The 19,957-nt window shown below is 36.8% G+C and overlaps 1 protein-coding gene and 1 pseudogene across 3 annotated transcripts in view; one reads left to right on the top strand and one right to left on the bottom strand.

The window, feature by feature from the left end:
* Atad2b (ATPase family AAA domain containing 2B) overlaps window positions 1-19,957 on the top strand; it is a 134,207-nt gene that overhangs the window by 77,910 nt on the left and 36,340 nt on the right. For 2 of the 3 annotated variants that reach the window (XM_051181697.1, XM_051181695.1), the window contains exons 18-21: window positions 1,085-1,271; window positions 13,357-13,542; window positions 18,051-18,186; window positions 19,500-19,696. In XM_051181697.1, coding sequence (XP_051037654.1) covers window positions 1,085-1,271; window positions 13,357-13,542; window positions 18,051-18,186; window positions 19,500-19,696 — 706 coding nt within the window. The remainder of the gene's footprint in view (window positions 1-1,084; window positions 1,272-13,356; window positions 13,543-18,050; window positions 18,187-19,499; window positions 19,697-19,957) is intronic. The other variant, XM_051181696.1, reaches the window with a different exon arrangement.
* LOC127220176 (uncharacterized) lies at window positions 8,792-8,891 on the bottom strand (annotated as a pseudogene).

Raw genomic sequence — 19,957 nt, 5'->3', positions numbered from 1 at the left:
GTAGTTGTTAGTAGAATCCCTTTTTATTGTTTGCTTTTTACGTTGGTAATGTGGCATAGTTAGTAAATCTACTGGTTTTTCTGTCGTCTTTTTTCTTTGCTGGTAAGTTCTAATACCACCAGTAATTCTTTTGTATTTAGTGCTTTAACACTTCCGTTAGAGGTAGCAGTTTTCTCCATTTTCTTTGTGTTTTTATTTTTCTTCATGTTTTGTGCATTGTCTTAGAGTTTACAGTATTGCAATGTGTAGATCTGCTTTATTATTTATTTTTGAGACAGGGTTTCTGTGTGTAAGTCCTGTCTGTTGTGGAACTCATTTTGTAGGCCAGGCTGATCTTAAACTCACAGAGATCTGCCCATGTGTCTCCTCAACCCAGGGACTAAATGCATGGGCCACCATGTGTAGCTTAAAAACTCTTCATGATATAATCACCTGCTAATTTCTCTACCTTTTGTTCTTATAATACTAATTATGTTTCAAGTTGACTTTATGGGGAGGCCTAGAATATAGCAGTTAGAAAATACACGACTTAAAATTTAGCATTTTTACCACATTGATTTGGTGGTTGGCGGGGTAGGGTAGTAGCTTAGGCAACCAAAATTCACTATTTAGTTCAGCCTGGCTTCAGACTTAATACGCTTAAGCACCAGGATTATGAGAGAGAGAGAGTCACCATGCCCAGGTTTAATCATTTCTGTTCTAAGTCTTATACCTGTAATAATTTTCAGATCTACATTTTTTTCCTTTGTAGGTTTCTCTTTGTCCCAGATATATTTCTTTGTTGGGATCCTTCCCGTTCAGCTAATACCTAAATGATACAGTCTTGTACATTCATATATAATGTGAGAGAATGAAAAATTGCTGAATTTTTCTTTCTTGACTTTTATACTTATATATCTTGGTTATTACTACAGTCAGAGATAGTCCATATTTAGAGTTATGAATAATAAAAAATATGACTACACAAAAATTAATAGGTTTTATGAATCTGAAGTGTGATACTTTTACACAATTATTTTCCCTGCTGACCCATGCATATTAGTATTCAAAACATATAATTTTTACATCATGCTTGTGTCTACAGGTCACCATACCATCAGCCAACCTCTTACAGGCCTCGATTATTGCTGTCTGGAGAACGAGGCTCAGGTCAGACTTCGCACCTTGCTCCAGCACTTCTGCACACACTGGAAAGGTTCTCTGTGCATCGGCTTGACCTCCCAGCACTTTACTCAGTCAGTGCCAAAACACCCGAGGAATCCTGTGCACAGGTACGCTTGTCTTGCTGGCGTGCACATAATGTGAAAGCTAGGGCTTTTTCAGAGGATGGTGAACATTAACTTTTATTAATATTCCTATGTTAGTACAGCATATAATGCTCCAAAAAATGAGTTCATTGTGCGTTCCCCCCCCCCATGATACTTCACTTCTGAAAATGTGATGTCTTATAGAAAAAGAAAAGAAAGAAAAACATTTCTGTCCTGTTACATCCCCTTTTCAAAGTTGTGTTTTCAGAAATGTTGTAGACTGTCTTTACTTAGCTTCATCATAGGAAGGGCAATAATGTTTAGGTGAGATGTCAGGCTTTGATGTATGATAGAATAGTGATAGTAATTAAACTGGATATTTGTATTTGTAGTTTAGTCTTTTTCTTGATTTTCAATTCTTCTGAACTTCATATGGCTTGTGAAAGCAAGATTCTAGGTGGGGCTGTTTCCATTTGCTGATGTGTTTATATACAACCAAAAATATGTTACAAATATTATTCTGGAATCAGAGAAGCGTTAGGGAAATAGAAGTTTTGGGCTTATGTTGTAACCATTTCTGTATCTTTTGCACAGTGTCCACATAGTGAGAGATCATTAGATCCCCCCACTTTTTGTCTTTTTCCATTTTCATGTCTGTGTTTGCATTCGTGTTTGCCTATGTGCGGCCATGGTTGTCCTGAGACTGATGTTGGAATATGTCCTGGGTAGTACTTCGCCATTACTCAATGAGCTAGGATCTCTCAACCAGACCCAGAGATTGTCAATATAGATAATCTTGCTAGCCAGTTTGCTTTGGGGATCCCTTGTCTCTGCCTTTTGAAGCTGGTATTAAATGTGGGCTACCATGCCCACTCAGTGTTTGCATGGGTTCTGGTGATTTGAACTCATGTTCTTGGCTTATTTGGCAAGCACTTGACTACAGAGCCAACTCCCTAGGCCTTCCTTCATTTTTGAACAGTGATTTGCTCACTTGCTCAGACTGGTTTGGAACACCTGATCTCAGCCTCGTCAGTAGCTGGTGTCTGATAGCATGCTCACCAGGATATTGATGTTTTCATTAAATAAGATGAATGTCACTTTGTACTTGGATGGCTTGCTCATTTTTATATGGCTTGTGTAACTGGTGAGGTGGTGTTTATAAATAGTTGATAACTGTGCTGTAGTTATTTAACTGAAAGTCATTCTCAGAGGGGACATTTACAGAAGGAAATACAAGTTGTTAAACAGTTTATAGTGGTATCAACTTAATTTGCTTTTATTCACAGTTCTTTGGTTATGAATATTATTTCTTACAAAGCATTGTTTAAAGGTTTTTCTCTAAAGCCTGTGGTCCTAACATAAACCCTGTATACCAGTATTTTACTCCTAGTTTGATACATCCTAGCTGTGAGTTTTTTCCAATAACATTTACTCTTATGTTTACTCATACTTTTCCTTCTGCATATGAGAAAAATTTATTCCCTGTTACTTAAAGAAAATCCAAATGATGTACTAGGAAAGTAAAGATTACCAAATTTAACCACAGAAAAGAGAGACTCTGACTGTGGATGAGGATGTTGAAAAAGTTTTATAAAAGCACTCAGCCTAGCCAGTGTCATAGGTGAAATATCTTACTGTTTCAAGCATAGGAAAGCTGAGAGACTGTCAAAAACAGTAGCCATAGCCTTTCAAATACAGAGTGCTGAAGACAGGCCTCACTTAAGCAGTAAAAATAAAAAAGATAGACTGTTATTAAGGCATACAAGATTGATTTAGACATTTAGGGAATTAAGTATTGTAAAGGACCTGTTAAGATTATAATATTGATTGTGATATCATTGCTTTTGGAAAATGTATGGTACCAACTAGACAATTAGAGGATTCTATAAGGTAGGCACTTGCAAATGTAATGGTCTAAAATTGGTAGCTTTCTTTTATATTAATCACAGTAAGTTAGAAATAGAATGGTTAGAGAGGATAATTTAAAATAGCAACTAAGTTTACCTAGGAATTAACTGAATAATTAATATGCAAAGCTTAAGAGAAGAAAAATAAAGTTCAGTTGAAAGGAACAGTTGAATATCAAACAGACAAACAAACAAAAACCACCTTGTTTTAAATTATTTTATTACACTTCAGTTCAGGTGTGGACCCATGTTAGATTAAATGGAAGAGAACCTCAGCTACGCAGTTTCATTGTTGTAACCTAGAACAAGGTGCTTAATCCAGTAGAACCTTAATTTCTTTATATATGAAATGAAGACATGATACTTAGCATGAGATGTAAGGAGTAAGGTTTTCCTCCTGCCACTGGTCTTGTCCCGCTGCTGCGCCAGCCCCAATTAACACACCAAGACTGTGTATTTGATATAATTCTGTTGGCCAGTTACTTGTTTCTTATCGGCTAGCTCTGTCTTAAGTATTAGCCCATTTCTGTTAATCTATGTATTTCTACGTGGTTTTATCTTACCGGAGAGACAGCTGGCATCCTGTTCTCTCCAGATTCTCCATCTTGACTCCTTCTTCCTACTTCCTCTTTCTTCCTTGTCTCCTAGTCCCTCTCTTGCTTTCCTATTGGCCAACAGTGCTTTATTCATTAACCAGTATGAGAAACATATTTACAGAATGACATCTCCCATCAATGAGGCTGTATTAAAATAAATATATAGTTCTAGTATATTGTGCTCTCAACATATAATTATGGTTATCATTTTTGTTACTGCTAAGACCAAAAGGAGAATGCTGTGAATTCTTTTCAGATGAATTATTCATAAATTTAAAATGTAATCCCATTTATAATCCCACTAAAATCTAGAGGGAGCAACCTGTTTCTTCTGCATAATACTCATGAGAGTCACAAGGTGAAGTCTAGAGAAAAAGGTGCAATAAAGGAGCGTTGCTAGATTTTTATAGGATGACAATAATAAGAAATTTGTTCCTATACGGGAATAGACCAAGTAAGTAATAGTACCAAAAACCTCCATACCCTGACCTCTGTAGAAATAGTATATAATGATGATGGCCACTACAAATGAAGTTCATATCAGTACATATATACCTTTGAGCCAGAATTATATATATTTAGAAATGTTTTTCCCCTAAAGATCTGTTAGCTATTAAGTATTCATTGTGCATCATGGCTTTGTATATACTGACAAACCAAATAATTGATAAAATAAAAGTCCTTAAGTAGAAGGCTGGTAAAACAAGTTGTATAGCTTATACTATACTACGAGGCCATCATCAACAAAGATGAGATTACTTTACACAGGTTGATATGGGAAAGTAAAGGAGGTGTGTACCTACTTGCACATGCAAATATTCCTCAAAATCTGTTCCTAAGTGGTTGCTTTGATGTAGGAGCAAGAATTTGGGTAATTATAAATGATGAAATTTAGTGTTTGTTTTCTTTGTCTTATGTTTTTAGTTTTGTGGAGATGAGGGTCACCTAGAGCCTTGTACACACTGGCAGGTGCTCTTTTATGGAACTAAATTTTCGGCCAACTTTATTTATATAGATTATAATTACAAATATAAAGGAGGAAAGGTTCCATCTAAAATAGCAACTATTGTAGTGTTTGTAACCTTTTTTTTTTATGACATGTATATTTGACTATATTGAGCAAGTGAAAGATAAAGAGCTTTGAGGGAACTAGGTGTGATATTGTCTTTGTCACTTAGGTTGAAGCAGGATAATTTCAGTCCTGACTTACAAGGTGCCCCTCCTCCCCCTGCTTTCCTTTGTGCATGTGTTCAATGCAGTGCTGCCTGTTGAGGCCAGAAACTAAGTTGCAGTGTCATTTCTCAGGAGCCTCCAGCCATGTTTTTGAGATAGGGTCTCTTACTGATTAGGCCAGTTGACTGGCCAGAGAGCTTCAAGTATTCTCTTATTTCCACCTCTCCGGTGCTGGAAGTACAAGTGCAGGCTCTTGTGTTGTCTTTTGATATCAGCGGTGGAGATCAAATCAGGTTCTCATGTTTGGTGGTAAAAACTTTACCCAGTAAACTATCTTTCCCAGCCTTCTTTAAATCCTGTCTCAGTAAATAATGAAATAAGACTAACAACACCTGTGATTCCAACACTCCGGAGGGCTGAGGTAAGAGGATTTACACAAGGTCCAGCTTGGCTGGAGCTGGTGTATGACGCTTAAAAAAAAAAAAAAAAAAAAAAAAAAAGGCACATTAAAAGAGAGCCATTTTCAAAATGAGAGAACTCTGTTGTGCAGTTGTCTGGTGTGTCTGCTGTGTGTGTGGAGACTAAAGCTACAGGTTTCGTGTAGTCAAGCATGAGTAGGGGGCACTCAGGATGCCTTGGAATGAATTATAGCTTCATAGTACTGGGAGTCTAGGCATTGTTAAAAAAAAAAAATCATACTTGGACACATGAATTCCAACTCCATACTGTAAGACCCTCAGAATGAGGAGTCTCCCAGTTTCATTCGGTACCCCCAAGAACTCAATGTCCAGTCCAGTTGCTGCAACATGTAAGAGGCTTTAATGAACAGGAAACATTTGTGCAAACGGGCTTCTTCAGCACACAGGCTAGAGAGAAGCCCCATCCCCTGGGCACAGGTGTTTTTAAAGGCAAAACCCACAAGCTTAGGGAGGGGGTGGGACCCTCTGCCCATTGAGTACGTGACCCTTTGAGGCCGGATGGTCTCGATATTAGGGTCAACAGACCTTGGGGCCTCAGGGTGTGCTAATTAATCTTGTCTGGGCAAACTGGAGGTACAGTTATCTCTTTGTTTCTTAAGGACCCTATTCACCACCTGCTGACTCACAAGAAAAGAGGGGCAGTGTAAATTCTTGGTGTCCTGTTATCTCAGGGCTTTGTGAGGGAGGGTAAGTTAGCAAATTCCAAGGAACTGATATTGGTCTGCTTTCCAGGTCAGTCCCTCCTTCATTTCAAGTGGGGAGTTTCTTTAACTTTACTTTTTTGTCTTTCTTGTTCTCTTTCATTTTGGCTCTCTTATTATGGTCATATTGATGGGAAAGTGGAGGGCGAGAGGTATCATTTGGTAGGAGAAAAATAATAAAGACCTTGGTTTCACTTGTTGACTGTGTCCCAAATGCTGGGATTAAAGGAGTGTGCCACCACCACCCGGCAAGATTTTTTTTTAAATTTATAAGTGTAGTAGGTTCCCCCCCAAACAGATTCTCAAAAAAGAGATTGTTACTTAATAACTGGTTTTTTTTTTAAAAAATAACTTATAAATTTCAGCAAATCTGGTTTAAGTAGAAATGTGCTTCAGGTACTGAAAGACCCGTAGAGCGTGGTCCCTCACGCTCCCACTCAGGAAAGGCGCCCCCCCCCCCCAAAATCACTCACGAGAAGCTGTCTTGATGTAAAAGCATGAGGTCTTTTATATTCCAAGTGCACTGGGGTCCACAGTCACGAGCCACCCAGGGGTAGAGGACTAAGGACCATGAGAGCGGAAGTAAAATAGCTTTTATAGGATTACAACAAAGCTTGCGCATCTTAAACCAATCATCTCATAGCATCCAGGCCTACAAGGTGCAGACCAATCAGTTTCCTATAGCCCTGGAGGTTTGCATTTGTGTGGCTCTTACGTGGGGTGACAAAGCTCACATATTCACAGGTCCTATCATAAACAGCAAAGAATGTGACCTTTCGCCTATTTACTGGCTGAGGGCAGGGTCTGGAATTTAAGGTTTAAACTTCTAGTTTCCTGGGGTCTTTGGAGAGTTAGGCTGTATTTTTCCATTCTTACAGTACTAAACCACAACGTTTAGAAAGTTCTTCTCTTCTGTAACCCCTTCCTTTCTTTATGCCGTATCTGTCTTGAGGATCAACCCTGTAAATGTGTAATTGGAGGGCAGTCTGTGGCAAAGTTACTCTTAACATGTGTTCCTCTAATATTTGTGATTTTTCACATTTACTACTTATATGTATGCATGTGCACACACATGTACCATAAATATATATGCCAGAGAACAATTTTTAGAAGATGGTTCTTTCTACCACGTGGGATCTTGGAATTAAACTTATGATATCGTTTTGGCATCAGAAATCTTTACCCACCAGTACCCTCTAACATACTTAATACAAAGTAAGTTGGGTATTTAGTAATGTAATATGAACATAAGAAGAGGGAGAAATCTTCAGTAACCTCTATTTGTATGCATGTATTTTTATGCATGATAAATTGGGAAGGAAAGACCCCTTTGTGGTGTTCTTTACACTGTATGGATAGTGTTAACTGTTTGTTCTTTAAAACTTACACATGCAAAATGTATAGCAAAACTGAACCCTCAATTAGTAGTAGGAGTGAAATATATTAGAGGAGTTAGTACCTACTAAGGAGTCTCCTCCACTGTTTAAGATTATAATTGCTTGGAGACATTTACTGAAATTTCTCATTCTAGATCCAGGGGTTCTGTTTTATTGAATTTGGAATGAGTTTCAGAAACTTGTATTTTTATCATGCATGTATGTCCTAGATCTCAAATAAATCACATTTTGAGATACAGTACTTTGAGCAGTCTCTGGTCACTATTAGGCTTAATAGAGGTTTGTGTGTGTGTGTGTGTGTGTGTGTGTGTGTGCGTGCGTGTGCGTGCGTGCATGTACTGCCCTTATGTTATTGAGTATGTCATAGTACATTCATGGTTGCTACTTAAGTTCACACATACTTAAGTTCAGCCCTACGATATGTTCTGAAGTGTTAGTGTGGTAGTGTATGCCTGTGCTCAGCATTTGGAGGTGGAGACAGATAAACCAGGAGCTCAGCATCACCCTGAGCTCCTCAGTGGGGCCAAGGACTGACCCGAGTACATGAAACTTTCTCTCTGTACCTTCCCCCAAAACTCACAAGAGAGAAAAAATAGAACAAAAGTCAGTAGTAACTGTGATTCCACTTATCTTTCATTCCCAAAGGTGAATGCTGTTTTCTGTATTCTTTTCATTGTTGACTTGGAAAAAAGGGATGAATATTATATTTAGAATTAATCTATGTGTGGTTTATCTTTTTAAAAGATTTAAAAAATTATTTTAATTATTTGTATGTGAGGAGGTCTATGTATATTTAAATAAGAGTATCCTTAAAGGTCAGAGGTATCTGATTCTCCTAGAGTGTGGGTTTCAGGCAGTTGTAAGATGCCAGATGTGGGTGGCAGAAATTGAACTCAGGTCCTCAGGAAGAGCAGCATTTGCCTTTAACCATTGAGCATATCTCCAGCCCTCCCTATATATAGTTTATCAAAAGCTTTGGAATTTAGGTATTGTATAGTGTTTGAATAATTTGAAATTGTGAATTAAATCTTTGTGTGTGTGTGTGTGTGTGTGTGTGTGTGTGTGTAAGTTTTAGTATTTTTCTATTCTCAGAAAGAAAATGTATCTGGAAGTTCTTAGGGAGTAATATTTGCCTCAGTACATTATCCCCCCATTTAGTTTACTCAAAATTGATTTCATACAATGATCATGTTTTTTCCCCTCCTCCAGCTCTTCCAAGAGCCTCCCTACTTTCCTACCCACTCAACTTTATGCTCTCTCGCTCTCTTTGTCTTCCTGTCTTTTCTCTCAAAAAAGTACCAAACTCTTCACAAATTTGCATGTCATCTTTGTTCAGGGGCCATGCTGATCTTCTGTATTGTTCTGGGTTAATGCATGTGCTGCTGAAACACACATTCTGGTTGTTTTATGTTTGTTCACATGGGCGTCTGGGTTTTCTGTGGAATATACTCCCTTTTGTAAGCAAATTAAATAGTTTTGCTTCAGAATGTGTAACAGTTACTGAATTCTTGAAGACTTTAAGGAATGAAAACTTTTACAGAGGTTATTTTGTATTATTGCCACAGTTCAGAAACCACTATAGGTGTGTTTCATCCCTAGTTGATTTTATACCCTTGAAGAAAAATTTGGTGCTTATTTTTCTCTTGAATCCTTAATCTTCAAAGGTTAGACAGTGTCTTGTTTTCACAGAAGATTCTCAGTAGGTCTTAGGTGGATAGAATTTAATCGTAGTAAAATGATATTAATGGAACAAATAAGTCACCAGTAATAGTATATCTTGTGATAGCAAGATACAAGGAAATCAACTCATTAGTGTTTTAACGGTTTTTTAAAAATTGAGTTTTATTTCCCCAGATTTTACTTATAGCAGTTTTATAAGTTTAGCATATTTATAATAATAAGTAACTGTGGCAAATTCTGGAAGTTTCTTGGTGACATAAAGCTGTTTGCTTTTTTCCTGTGATAGTACCTTTTAGGCAAAATAGAGAATAACTGGCTTTGAGCTTTCTGTTTTATTCACATTTGTGTTTGATTTTTTTTTCTCATCTAGCTTTCAGTTTTTAAAACAAAATAACCATTTTGTAATGAGGCTATAAACTTTTCACTAAAAATGCACAGGGTCAAGTATATAGCTCATTGGTAGAACACTGGATAACTTGTGAAAGACTCTGGGTCTAATTTCCTAGAGCTACCAAAATAAAGAAAGAAAATAGCAAAACTTTCAGCATTTAGCATTGCGTACATGTGGTGCTGTGGAATCAAGCCAAGGTTCTGACACACATGAGTCAAGTGCTCTGCCACTGAGCAATACTCCCAGCCCTTAGAAATTTGGTGTCTTTCAGATAATCAGAACTCTTATAAATATAAGTGCAGTTTATATCATTAGTGTTCCCTTGAGCCAGTACTTCTAGCTCCTGTAGCCCCAAGTTTTGCCTTTGATACTTAGTGTAAGTAATCTGTGATTAAAAACAAACAAACAAACAAACAACCTTAAAGAAAAGAAAACCCAGTTAAGAGACTGTAATATCTGGGCTAAGGAGGAGGCCAACAGGAACTGGAAATAAAGTGTGAACAGACGTCGGTGTTTGTTCATTTTACTTGTGCAAGAGTGCTGGTCATGTCAGAGGTATTTTGAAACGGTTGGTTCAGTAATTTGGCCTACTGTCTTTTTTTCTCTATAACAGTTTTTCTGTTTTCTACTACACCTTGCACATCCACCAATCCAAGACACCTTATAGGTGAGTATTTTTCTAGTTCTCAAATGGCACCAGTTGTTTCCAGCTAGTTGCCGCTACATTAAAACTAGGCTCTATTTTTCTACTCTGAATTAACAAGTATTTGATTCCTCAAAGACTATTTTAGTTCACAACTTTAAAAATTACCATCAGGGGATGTAGTTCAATGATAACTTGCCTATTGTCTGCAAAGCCCTGGGTTCCATCCCCAGGACCCTGCTTCCCCAACTCAAAAACTCATGATCATGGGTAAACTATGGAAGGGCTGCTTCTCTATTACTCTCAAACCAATACCCCACAATGCACAGTAAGATTGCATTTCTTTTTCTCTAATATTATACTCTAAAAATCTTAAGATGCTAGTTTCAAGGTTTTGTTATTTATTTTTGAGTGCTCCTCCACATACTGTGCAAACACTTTACTACTAAGCTATACTTCCAGCTCTTTTTAGTTTAAATAAACTGGGAAATTGGGGCTGGAGAGATGGCTCCGCAGTTAAGAGCACCCGCTGCTCTTCCAGAGGCCCTGAGTTCACCTCACAACCATCAATAGTGGGATCTGATGCCCTCTTCTGGCATAAAGTTAGAACAAGTTGCTTTTGTTTTTAAAAATATGAAAGCATACTGTAATATTGTGAGATACAAGCTGAGGAATTAAAAGGAAAAATACTTTAATAGTGTTTTTTAAATTTTTTTTCAGAAAGTGAACATGGTTCCCAGCTAAATAATTAGAAGAAGCATAGAAATAATCTCTAGATGTTGTTTATCTCATGCAGTCTCTTGTGGTTAGGTTAATTCTTCAATAATATCATTATACTCATGGGTTAGAAAGGTGAGCCCTTTTGGATTTTTCTATATTTGTGTTAGCCTTATTTGCTTGGGTTTTGTAAAACAATTTTTAAAATTCTGTAAAGAAACGGGTATTTTCCTAGAGGCATTGGAAATAACAGAATGTTATGTTCCAATTGCAAATTTTGAAGAGGATTTGATACAAAAGAAAAAAAGAAATTGAGACAAAACCTTATCTCTGAGAGTGGGTGGTGCTTGTGTGCAGTTTACAGTTCCCAGGCAGTCTGAGCACTTGTTAAATTGCATTGTTAACTTCTGGTTTATGAAGTTCTTATTACCCCCAACCTGTTGCAGTGCCCATTCACTCTGATGCTTGGTAACAGATGAATATTCTCAGCATGTATTCCTAGGCAATCTAACAGACACACTAGGTTGACAGGCAGAAATTAGTTTTGTACAGGCATGTTTTGTTTTCTCTTATACACTGGGCATGTTGTTACTTGCATGGCTAAATTTAGTGGTTGGTTTATGAAGTATGTGAGTAAGCTATTATTTGCTAGTCTTTTTTGTTTGGTTACCTTTCTCTCCCTCCCAAATTTACCAGCATAGACAGGGAATTGGAAAGTTGCAGGAAGAAGTAGTTATTGTCTCCTCATACCATGCCTGATCTTGGTACCATGCAGTAAATTTTTTTTTTAAATGAATATCTCAGTTGCTTTTGCACTCCTGTGTGATTCCTTCCTTTTGTCAATTATTTATGCTGTTTTTCTCTTATGAATTTTCTGTAAGAACTTTGAGGGGGGAAAACATGGATTTCCATGATTTAGGATAAGAGTTCTTCATGTGAAAGAATTTGTGAGTTCTGAAGGAGAACCATCTTTTACAGCTCTCTGGATTGGTGGATTTGCAAATATCAAGCAAAGGAAGGAGCAAGCATCTCTTGTGAAACACATGATAAGGAACATCACATGTTATTTGAGTCTCTTTCATCTGGTTACTTACCGAGTTGGCCACATATTTTATATTATTCAAAGGTGTAATGTGTAAAATATTATTGAATAAATTCATGTAATTGGTAAGCATACTTGTGAAAAAAATAATTCTTTTTATTCTTTAGAAAATTTTTATATTTCTCAGTGTGTGTGTGTGTGTGAGAGAGAGAGAGAAGATCTTGTTTATATAGCTCAGGCTAGCCTCAAACTTGACTAGTCTCATCTGCCTTGGAACTTGCAACCCTTTTGCCTCAGCCACCTACAAAGTTGGGATTATAGGTGTGCATTATTACTACATTTGCTCCTAATCATTTGTGTTAGGTTCTTATTTATCTTTTACATAACAAAAGCTCATTGCAATGTGTTTAAATTAAAATAAGGGAACTAACTAGAAAATAGAACTTTCAAATTAGATTGAAGAACTATTGTCAGATATTCATTTTTGTATCTAAACTTGTTAAAAACAATGACAAGATTGTATATTAACATGCAAGAATTCAGTGATGGGCTCAACAGCTGTTAAACATAGAGTAGTTCTGGCTTGGCAGTCTGGTTCTTACTTGTTGTGTGTTTGCAGAGTGTGATGGGAAGTATGGTTTTTAACAATTGAGGAAAATGGCAATTTGAGTTTTCTGACAATGGAAATGTCTCAAAGCTCCTTGCTAATTAATTAGTTTTTGTGGCTTTTCAAGACAGGGTTTCTCTGAGTAACAGCCTTGGCTGTCCTGGAACTCACTTTGTAGAGCAGGCTGGCCTTGAACCCACAGAAATCCACCTGTCTCCTGAGCACTTGGATTAAAGGCATGCACCACCATGCCCAGTTTATTATTGTTCTTTTGAGGAGTAAGAATATTTTGTGACTGTGAAGAATTAAAGTTAAAGTGATAGGAAGAGGTGAATAAGTGTGTAAGCAGAAAGTTCATTAAATTTAAGCTCCGGAGTAGCGCAACATGTATTCATGTGTTGAGTGATTTTAGACATGGTGCCCAAGTACTTTAGCTATACTGCCCATTTCACCCTTATTGAAGTTCATTAACTCTTAATATGGTCAATAAACATGTGATGCTTATTTTTTATAGTTGTATATCTCATTATTTCTACATGGTAAACCATTTCCTATCTTTATCTATTAATATGCGCTGAATAGGAGTAAGTAAATTGCAAAATACCTTTTTTTTTGTGATGAGGCAAGAGTATATAGGAGTCACATATATAGACTTGCATATCCTATCTTGAAGAAACTAAGTTTGGGGAAAATAGACTTATTTAACATATCCAGGGGTTGCTATGTAGGCTTTGAAATACTCACTTTGAGGTTTAAAACTCTGGTTCTTTCCTTAGATATTTCGAGAAGCTCGAAGAACAGTACCTAGTATTGTTTATATGCCTCATATTGGTGACTGGTGGGAAGCTGTTAGCGAGACTGTGAGAGCAACTTTTCTGACACTGCTACAGGATATACCATCCTTTTCACCTATATTTTTATTGTCTACCTCTGAAACCATGTACAGTGAACTGCCTGAAGAGGTAAGAAGTGCTTAAATATTTATTCGCCTTATTATATTGTTAAGAAATAGTTGACTTGTTAAGCAACTTTTATTTGAATAAAGTTATTAGCCACCATTCTTGTTTGGTATAATCTTCCTCACTGTTGTGAAGATTGAGACAACCTAGGTCTAAAGCAGAGCCTGGCACGTGTAACTTGCTAAGGAAGCCTGAGCTCTCCCATCACCAGTTCCCTTTCAGGGACCCTTTTCATTCTTCTTTGTGAGATCAATTGATGGGATTTGACCTCTGGCTTTCATCAGTATGGTAAATTTTATTTGAGTTAAATATTATTGTGTATTTTTCTTTTAAAATATATCTGAAATTTACTTTTGAGTTCAAATTAAAATTAAAACCATGATTGAGAGGAAGAAATTGGCATAGAATGAAATTGATTAAAAAATTTTAATACTCCAATCTTGACCTTCAAATGGTATTTTTTCAGCAATACTTATTGAAAAATAGTTTCCTAGGAGATACAGTAGAAATGATGTTCACCTAAAATATTTACATGCTTTATGTAATGGAAGTCTGACAGTATAGAATTTTGTGATTAAAGTATTTGTTTCCTGAGTTCTTTCATGTTTCACCTTTTGTTAGCTGTCTTGGTAGAATGAATTTGCATAATTTATTGCTTTTAGAGGAAATAAACTTAATTTAAAATTTTGTAATATAATATAGTATGATTTATTATTATTTTGTGTGTATATGATTGTGTGTACATATGTAATTCATGTATATGTCAGAGGAAAACTTTCTATTTTTTTTTAAATTTAAATTAGAAACATCTTATTTTACATATATCAATCCCAGTTCCCTCTCCCTATATATCTGATAGTATATGAAGACTATTAATCATAATTCTTAATTTATCATTATAGAGGGCATAGTTTAGCTGTGTGCGGTAGTCAGAAAAACCAAGATACTTATTTAATCAGCAACTAAAACATTAGATGTTTGTTAGTATTGAACTCAAGATTTCAGCTTCTTTTCCTTTTATGTTATCTTCTGTAATTTTAGCTTTTATGATTCATGTAACTATTAAGAATATTTAACATTTTGAGATGTAGGTTATGTGAATTCTCTGCATACCGAGTTTACAATTTAAAGATACTATTTAATAAATACTGTTGTAATATATAGAAAAGGTTTTCATCTATTGTGTGTGCATGCATGCACCCATCCATCCCTGGCTGGTTTAAGCTCATGGCAACCCTCTCCCCTTAGTCGCCTAAATAGCCCCCTAAGTATGAGCTACTATGCCTGGTTCTGCTCTACTTTTTGAAGAATTATTTCCATGGGACTTTTGTGTTGTTAGTAAGACAAAATGACAGTCATTTTTTAGAACTCCTTTTATAGCCTCCTAATGTTTCTATCTTCTAGTCCAGTAGTCCAGAACATTAGTACTGTTCTTTATGTTTATTTTCTTAAACATTTAGCATGGCTATATTTTATAATAGAAGAATGTATTACTAGAATACTATGTTAAGTGAATATGTTTAGTTTTGAGGAAATGTCTTACCTTTGAAATGTTTGCTCAAAATTTTAGACATCATTACTCTGTACTAACAAAGGCTATTGAGCTGTAGTGCCTTACTCAGGATCTCACCACTATTTCACATGCCAGCAAAGATCTGAATTTAAGTTTCTTTTATCTCTAAGATCATGTACTAATTCTTTTTAAAAATTTTAATACTATTATTTATGTGTATGGGTGTCTTGTCAGCATGTGTGTCTATGTACTTTGTTTGTGCTTGGTATCTATGGAGACAAGAAGAGGGCCTCAGATCCTCTGGAACTGGAATAAAAGACAGTTGTGAGCTGCCATGTTGGTGCTTGGAATTAAACCTGGGTCCTGGAAGAAAAACCAGTGCTCTTAACCACTAAGCCATTTCTCCAGACCTCCTAATAGTAACTCTTTAAGATGCTGTAGATGCAGTTTTCCTGATATTGCGATGTTTAGGTTTGCTGAGTGGTCAGGCAGATACTAAATTCATCTTAATCAGTTAAGACCATTTCTGATTTCCTGTGTATTTGCTAAGGTGCCTGTGCCGTCTTACTAAATCTAAGTCTGAATTTCCTTAAGGCTGGTTTCTGGCTACATACCTATTAACTATGTATAAACATCTGTGCACACATGTATTTCAAGCACAGTAAATCTCATTTGACTGAATGAATAGAATATATAAAAAAGATTATCACTACCATACAGAAATTAAATTTAGGAGGAAAGAGAGACACTGAAAAAGTTACAATATTATGAAAATGCTATAGTATGGGGCTGAAGAGATAGCTCATGAGCTAAGAATGCCTGGGTTCAGTTCCCAGCACCCACACCAGATGGCTCACAACCAGCTGTAACTTCAGCTGCAGTGGCTACGGCACCTTCTGTCACAAACCCACACTCCCATGTAAATTCACACAAAATAATAATAATAATATCCTTTTTGAAAGCTATGGTAGTAGAATATAAAAAAATTAACCTTATTACTTAAATAATTCCACTAAAAATGAAAAAACCAGCTATAAACTGGTTGAAAAGATTTCACATAGATCATTTATCTGATGAATGACATTAAAAATGTGTGACAAACTTTTATAACTTAATAATATGGAAATCCAGGGCAGGCAATTTGGCTCAGTGAATAAAGGTACCTGCTGCCAAGACTGAATACCTGTGATTGCGCCATCTAAATGGTAGAAGGAGAGAACTGACCCTCGGAAATTGTCTTCTGATTTCCACATGCACATATACACAAATACATAAATGTAAGAAAATGCCACTAAGACTTATTAAGTCAGAGGAAGTCTATTCTACATGCTAAAAAAGAAGCTGAGTGATTATCTAACAGCACATACAAAACTAACTCAAAATACACCAAAGATGTGTATAAGAGCTACAACTTTTTTTTTTTTTTTTTTTTTTTGTAGAAGAGTTTATTGAGGGCTCATAGCTTCAGCAGGCAGACAGGCATGGCACTAGAGTAGCAGCTGAGCACTCACATCTGGACCCACAAGCACAAGGCACAGAGAGCTTAGCAACCTTGAAGCCTAACCCAGTGACACATTCATTTTCTAGTTCTTCCCAAACAGTTTCACCAGCTGGGGAGCAGACACTCAAATATATGAGCCTATGGAGGCCTTTGAGGGCCATTCTTGTTCAAACCACCAAGAGTAGCTAGCAAGTGCTTTACCAACTGAGCCATTTTCCCAGGCTCTCCTAGTTCATTTTGATTGTCTTTATTTAAGGTGCACAACGTGATGTTTTGGTATAAGGCCAAAACCGAGGAGCTTTCCCCCATTTTCTTGTAGGAATTTATAGATTCATGTCTTAAAATTAGGTCTTTAATCCATTTTCAGTTGATTTTTTTCCCCCATGGGGGTCCAGTTACTCATTTTACTTTTCACTTATTGACTAGAAACGGAGGAGTGGATGGGGGAGGGTTGTAGATGGGGAATTACAACTTTTAAGACTCTTAGAAGTAAGCACATGTAGAAAACTTCATAACGCCGTGTTTGATAGTGAGCTCTTGGACATGACACAAAAAGTACTAAATATAAATAAGTTGGATCTTGCAGAATTAAAAATGTTTGTACATCAGTGGGCACTATTGATTGAATGAAAGACAAACCATAAAATGGGAGAAACAATAAGAAAAGTTTTTTTTATCAGAGAGTTTGGAGTCTAGAAGGTAGAAACCAGCCAACCAACCAACCAACCAACCAACCAACCAACCAACCAACCAACCAACCAACCATACAAATTAAAGACATTGTTAAGTGTCATGGTGACAAATGTGGATGGTATAAAAAAGATTCAAAATGGTGTGTCTTAGAAAGGAGAGCTGTGCATTGAAAGCCTTGATAGAATAAGTTAGCAGATGAGAAGTAAAGTCAGCAGTAAATGCTGAGATGAGAACTACTGACTCACTTTTCCTTTGAATTTTCTTGGGAGGTATGATGGAGTAGTCTGTGAAATATCTAAAAGTCTCGTGTATTGATAGCAGAGCTAGGATTCCAGAGGATACATACGATGAAATAGACTTGTTAGGGAAAGAACAGAGGGTGAGAAATATGAAGGTTTTGTTTGAATGTTTCTTTTTGTTTTTCAAGACAAGGTCTTTCTGTGTAGCTCTGGCTATCTTGGAACTCACTCTGTAGACTAGGCTGGAAGTTATTGTTGACATGCTTCCAGCTCCTGGTTTTAAATAATTATTTTTTTGGTACTATGCAATAATTATTTGAGACAATCTGTTATAATGAACTATTGGGTTTGCTTTTATCTGGTGATCTTTGCTTGCATACTGTCACTTTTTAAGGACTTAGACAAGTGTACATTTTTCCATTGTGTTTTAGTTTATGAAGTCAAACCTTTTGCCAGAATGAATGTTCTGTGTTGTAGGAATGGTACTAGAAATTGAATTGTAATTTGATTTAATATGTATGCTTTTAATTTTGTGTTCTTTCTTTGTGTATATGTGTATATATAGGTTAAATGTATTTTTAGAATACAGTATGAAGAGGTATTATATATTCAAAGGCCTATTGAAGAAGACCGAAGAAAATTTTTCCAAGAGCTTATTCTCCATCAGGCATCAATGGCACCACCACGAAGGAAACATACTGGTAAGTCCCCAAAGATTATAAGAAGAAAGACAGAATGGAATTAAGAAATATTTATATCATCAGCCTTGATGGCAAATACCTTTTACTCACTGAGCTATCTTACTGACCTAGAGGGACAGTTGAAAATGACCTGGTCCAAGATTTAAAATTATATCTTTGTTAAAGTTTTATCAAGCACAACTTCAGATTTCCTGGTACATTCTTCATTCAACAGCCCAAAAATCCAAGGAGAAAAAGTAATCAGTTCTAGTCTGTTTTCAGTTATTTGAAGTACCCGGTACTTGAAATAGCAGGTTGTAAATAACAAGTTATTGTTTACTTTGGGGACCAGGACAAGTTTGATAGTCTACGAGGTGATGTGTTAGCTACTTTTCTCCTTGTGGTTAAAGAATGCATGGCAAAAAATAACTTAAGGAAGACAAGAAGGGTTGATTGTGGCTCACAGTTTGAGTAGATGAAGTTGACCCTAATAAGAAAGAAAAGCAGCAGAGTGGTGGGAGAGCAAGACACTGGTCCACATGTCTGCAGCCAGGAAGCCCAGTGGTGAATGCTGATGCTTAGTTTGTTTCCTCCTGTGGCCCCAGCCCATGGAGTGGTGCTACCCACATTCCAAGTGTCCACTGTCCTCATATGTATCTCACTAGACACTCACACTCTGTCACACACAACCAGAGGTGGATCTCCTAGGCGATTGCCTTAAACATTTTTTTTTTTTTTAAAAGCTTTCTGCTTTGTGAGGCTGGAGAAATAGCTTAGTGGTTAGGAGCATGTGCTGTTCAAGCATGAAATTCAAGAGTCCCAGCACCCATGTACAAACCAGGAATGGTCCGATGCTGCCTGTAACCCTAGTGTGGAGGAGGACAGAAACAGAAGGACCTTTGGGGCTTGCTGGCTGCCAGTCTCACTAAGAGACCCTGCCTTGAAGGAACAAAACAGAGAGTGACAGGATGACATTGATACCTTTCTCTGGTCTAGATACATATGCACAGATGTACACGCCAGCATATAGATGCATGCACACACAGTCCCTACTTTCCTTTTCTTCTATCCTTATAGGTGTTATTCAGTGTTCCTACTTGTGGGTAGGGTTCTTAGAAGGCCCGGGGATCTATTGTGATTCATCCAGTGAGGTGAAGTTATTCTCTTCTTTTAATTTTCATTTGAAGTTTCACTTACTGGGTTTTCACAGTTCACATATGCTTGTAGTTTTCTTTTCTTTAAAGATTGTTTTGGGAGAATGCAAGAAATTCAATTGAGTCCTGGCTTACCATGCTGAAGTCTTAACACTTTCTTCTCTCTCTTTCTCTGTTTAGCTCTGTGTGCTATGGAAGTGCTTCCTCTTGCACTACCATCTCCTCCTCGTCAGTTATCAGAATTAGAAAAAAATCGGATGGAAGACCAGGAGGAAAATACATTAAGAGAGTTGCGGTTGTTTCTCAGGGATGTTACCAAGAGGCTGGCCACAGATAAACGCTTTAACATCTTCAGCAAACCGGTGGATATTGAAGAGGTCTTGTTTCAGTAGTGTGCAAACAGTGAAGTTGAACTGGCTAAAAGAAAAAAAAATATTGGCATCTTTTTTGGAAGGAAAAAAAAAAGCAAAGGCATGGATGAATATTACCCCTAGCCTATAAAAATTTAATCCATGTGGTAACTACCAGTGTCACCAGCAAGTACCTGGTGACTTTTGAGTGGAATTCGTGACCAATTTGAATATGTCCTCTTAATTATTATTGTTCTCAGTGATCACCTCCTCTTCAATTTAAGAGGA

This window comes from Phodopus roborovskii, unplaced genomic scaffold (assembly GCF_943737965.1).
Source record: "Phodopus roborovskii unplaced genomic scaffold, PHOROB, whole genome shotgun sequence".
In the NCBI taxonomy this organism is placed as follows: domain Eukaryota; kingdom Metazoa; phylum Chordata; class Mammalia; order Rodentia; family Cricetidae; genus Phodopus; species Phodopus roborovskii.
The sequence above is the reverse complement of the archived record's forward strand: the minus strand, read 5'-3'. Positions and strand labels throughout refer to the sequence as shown.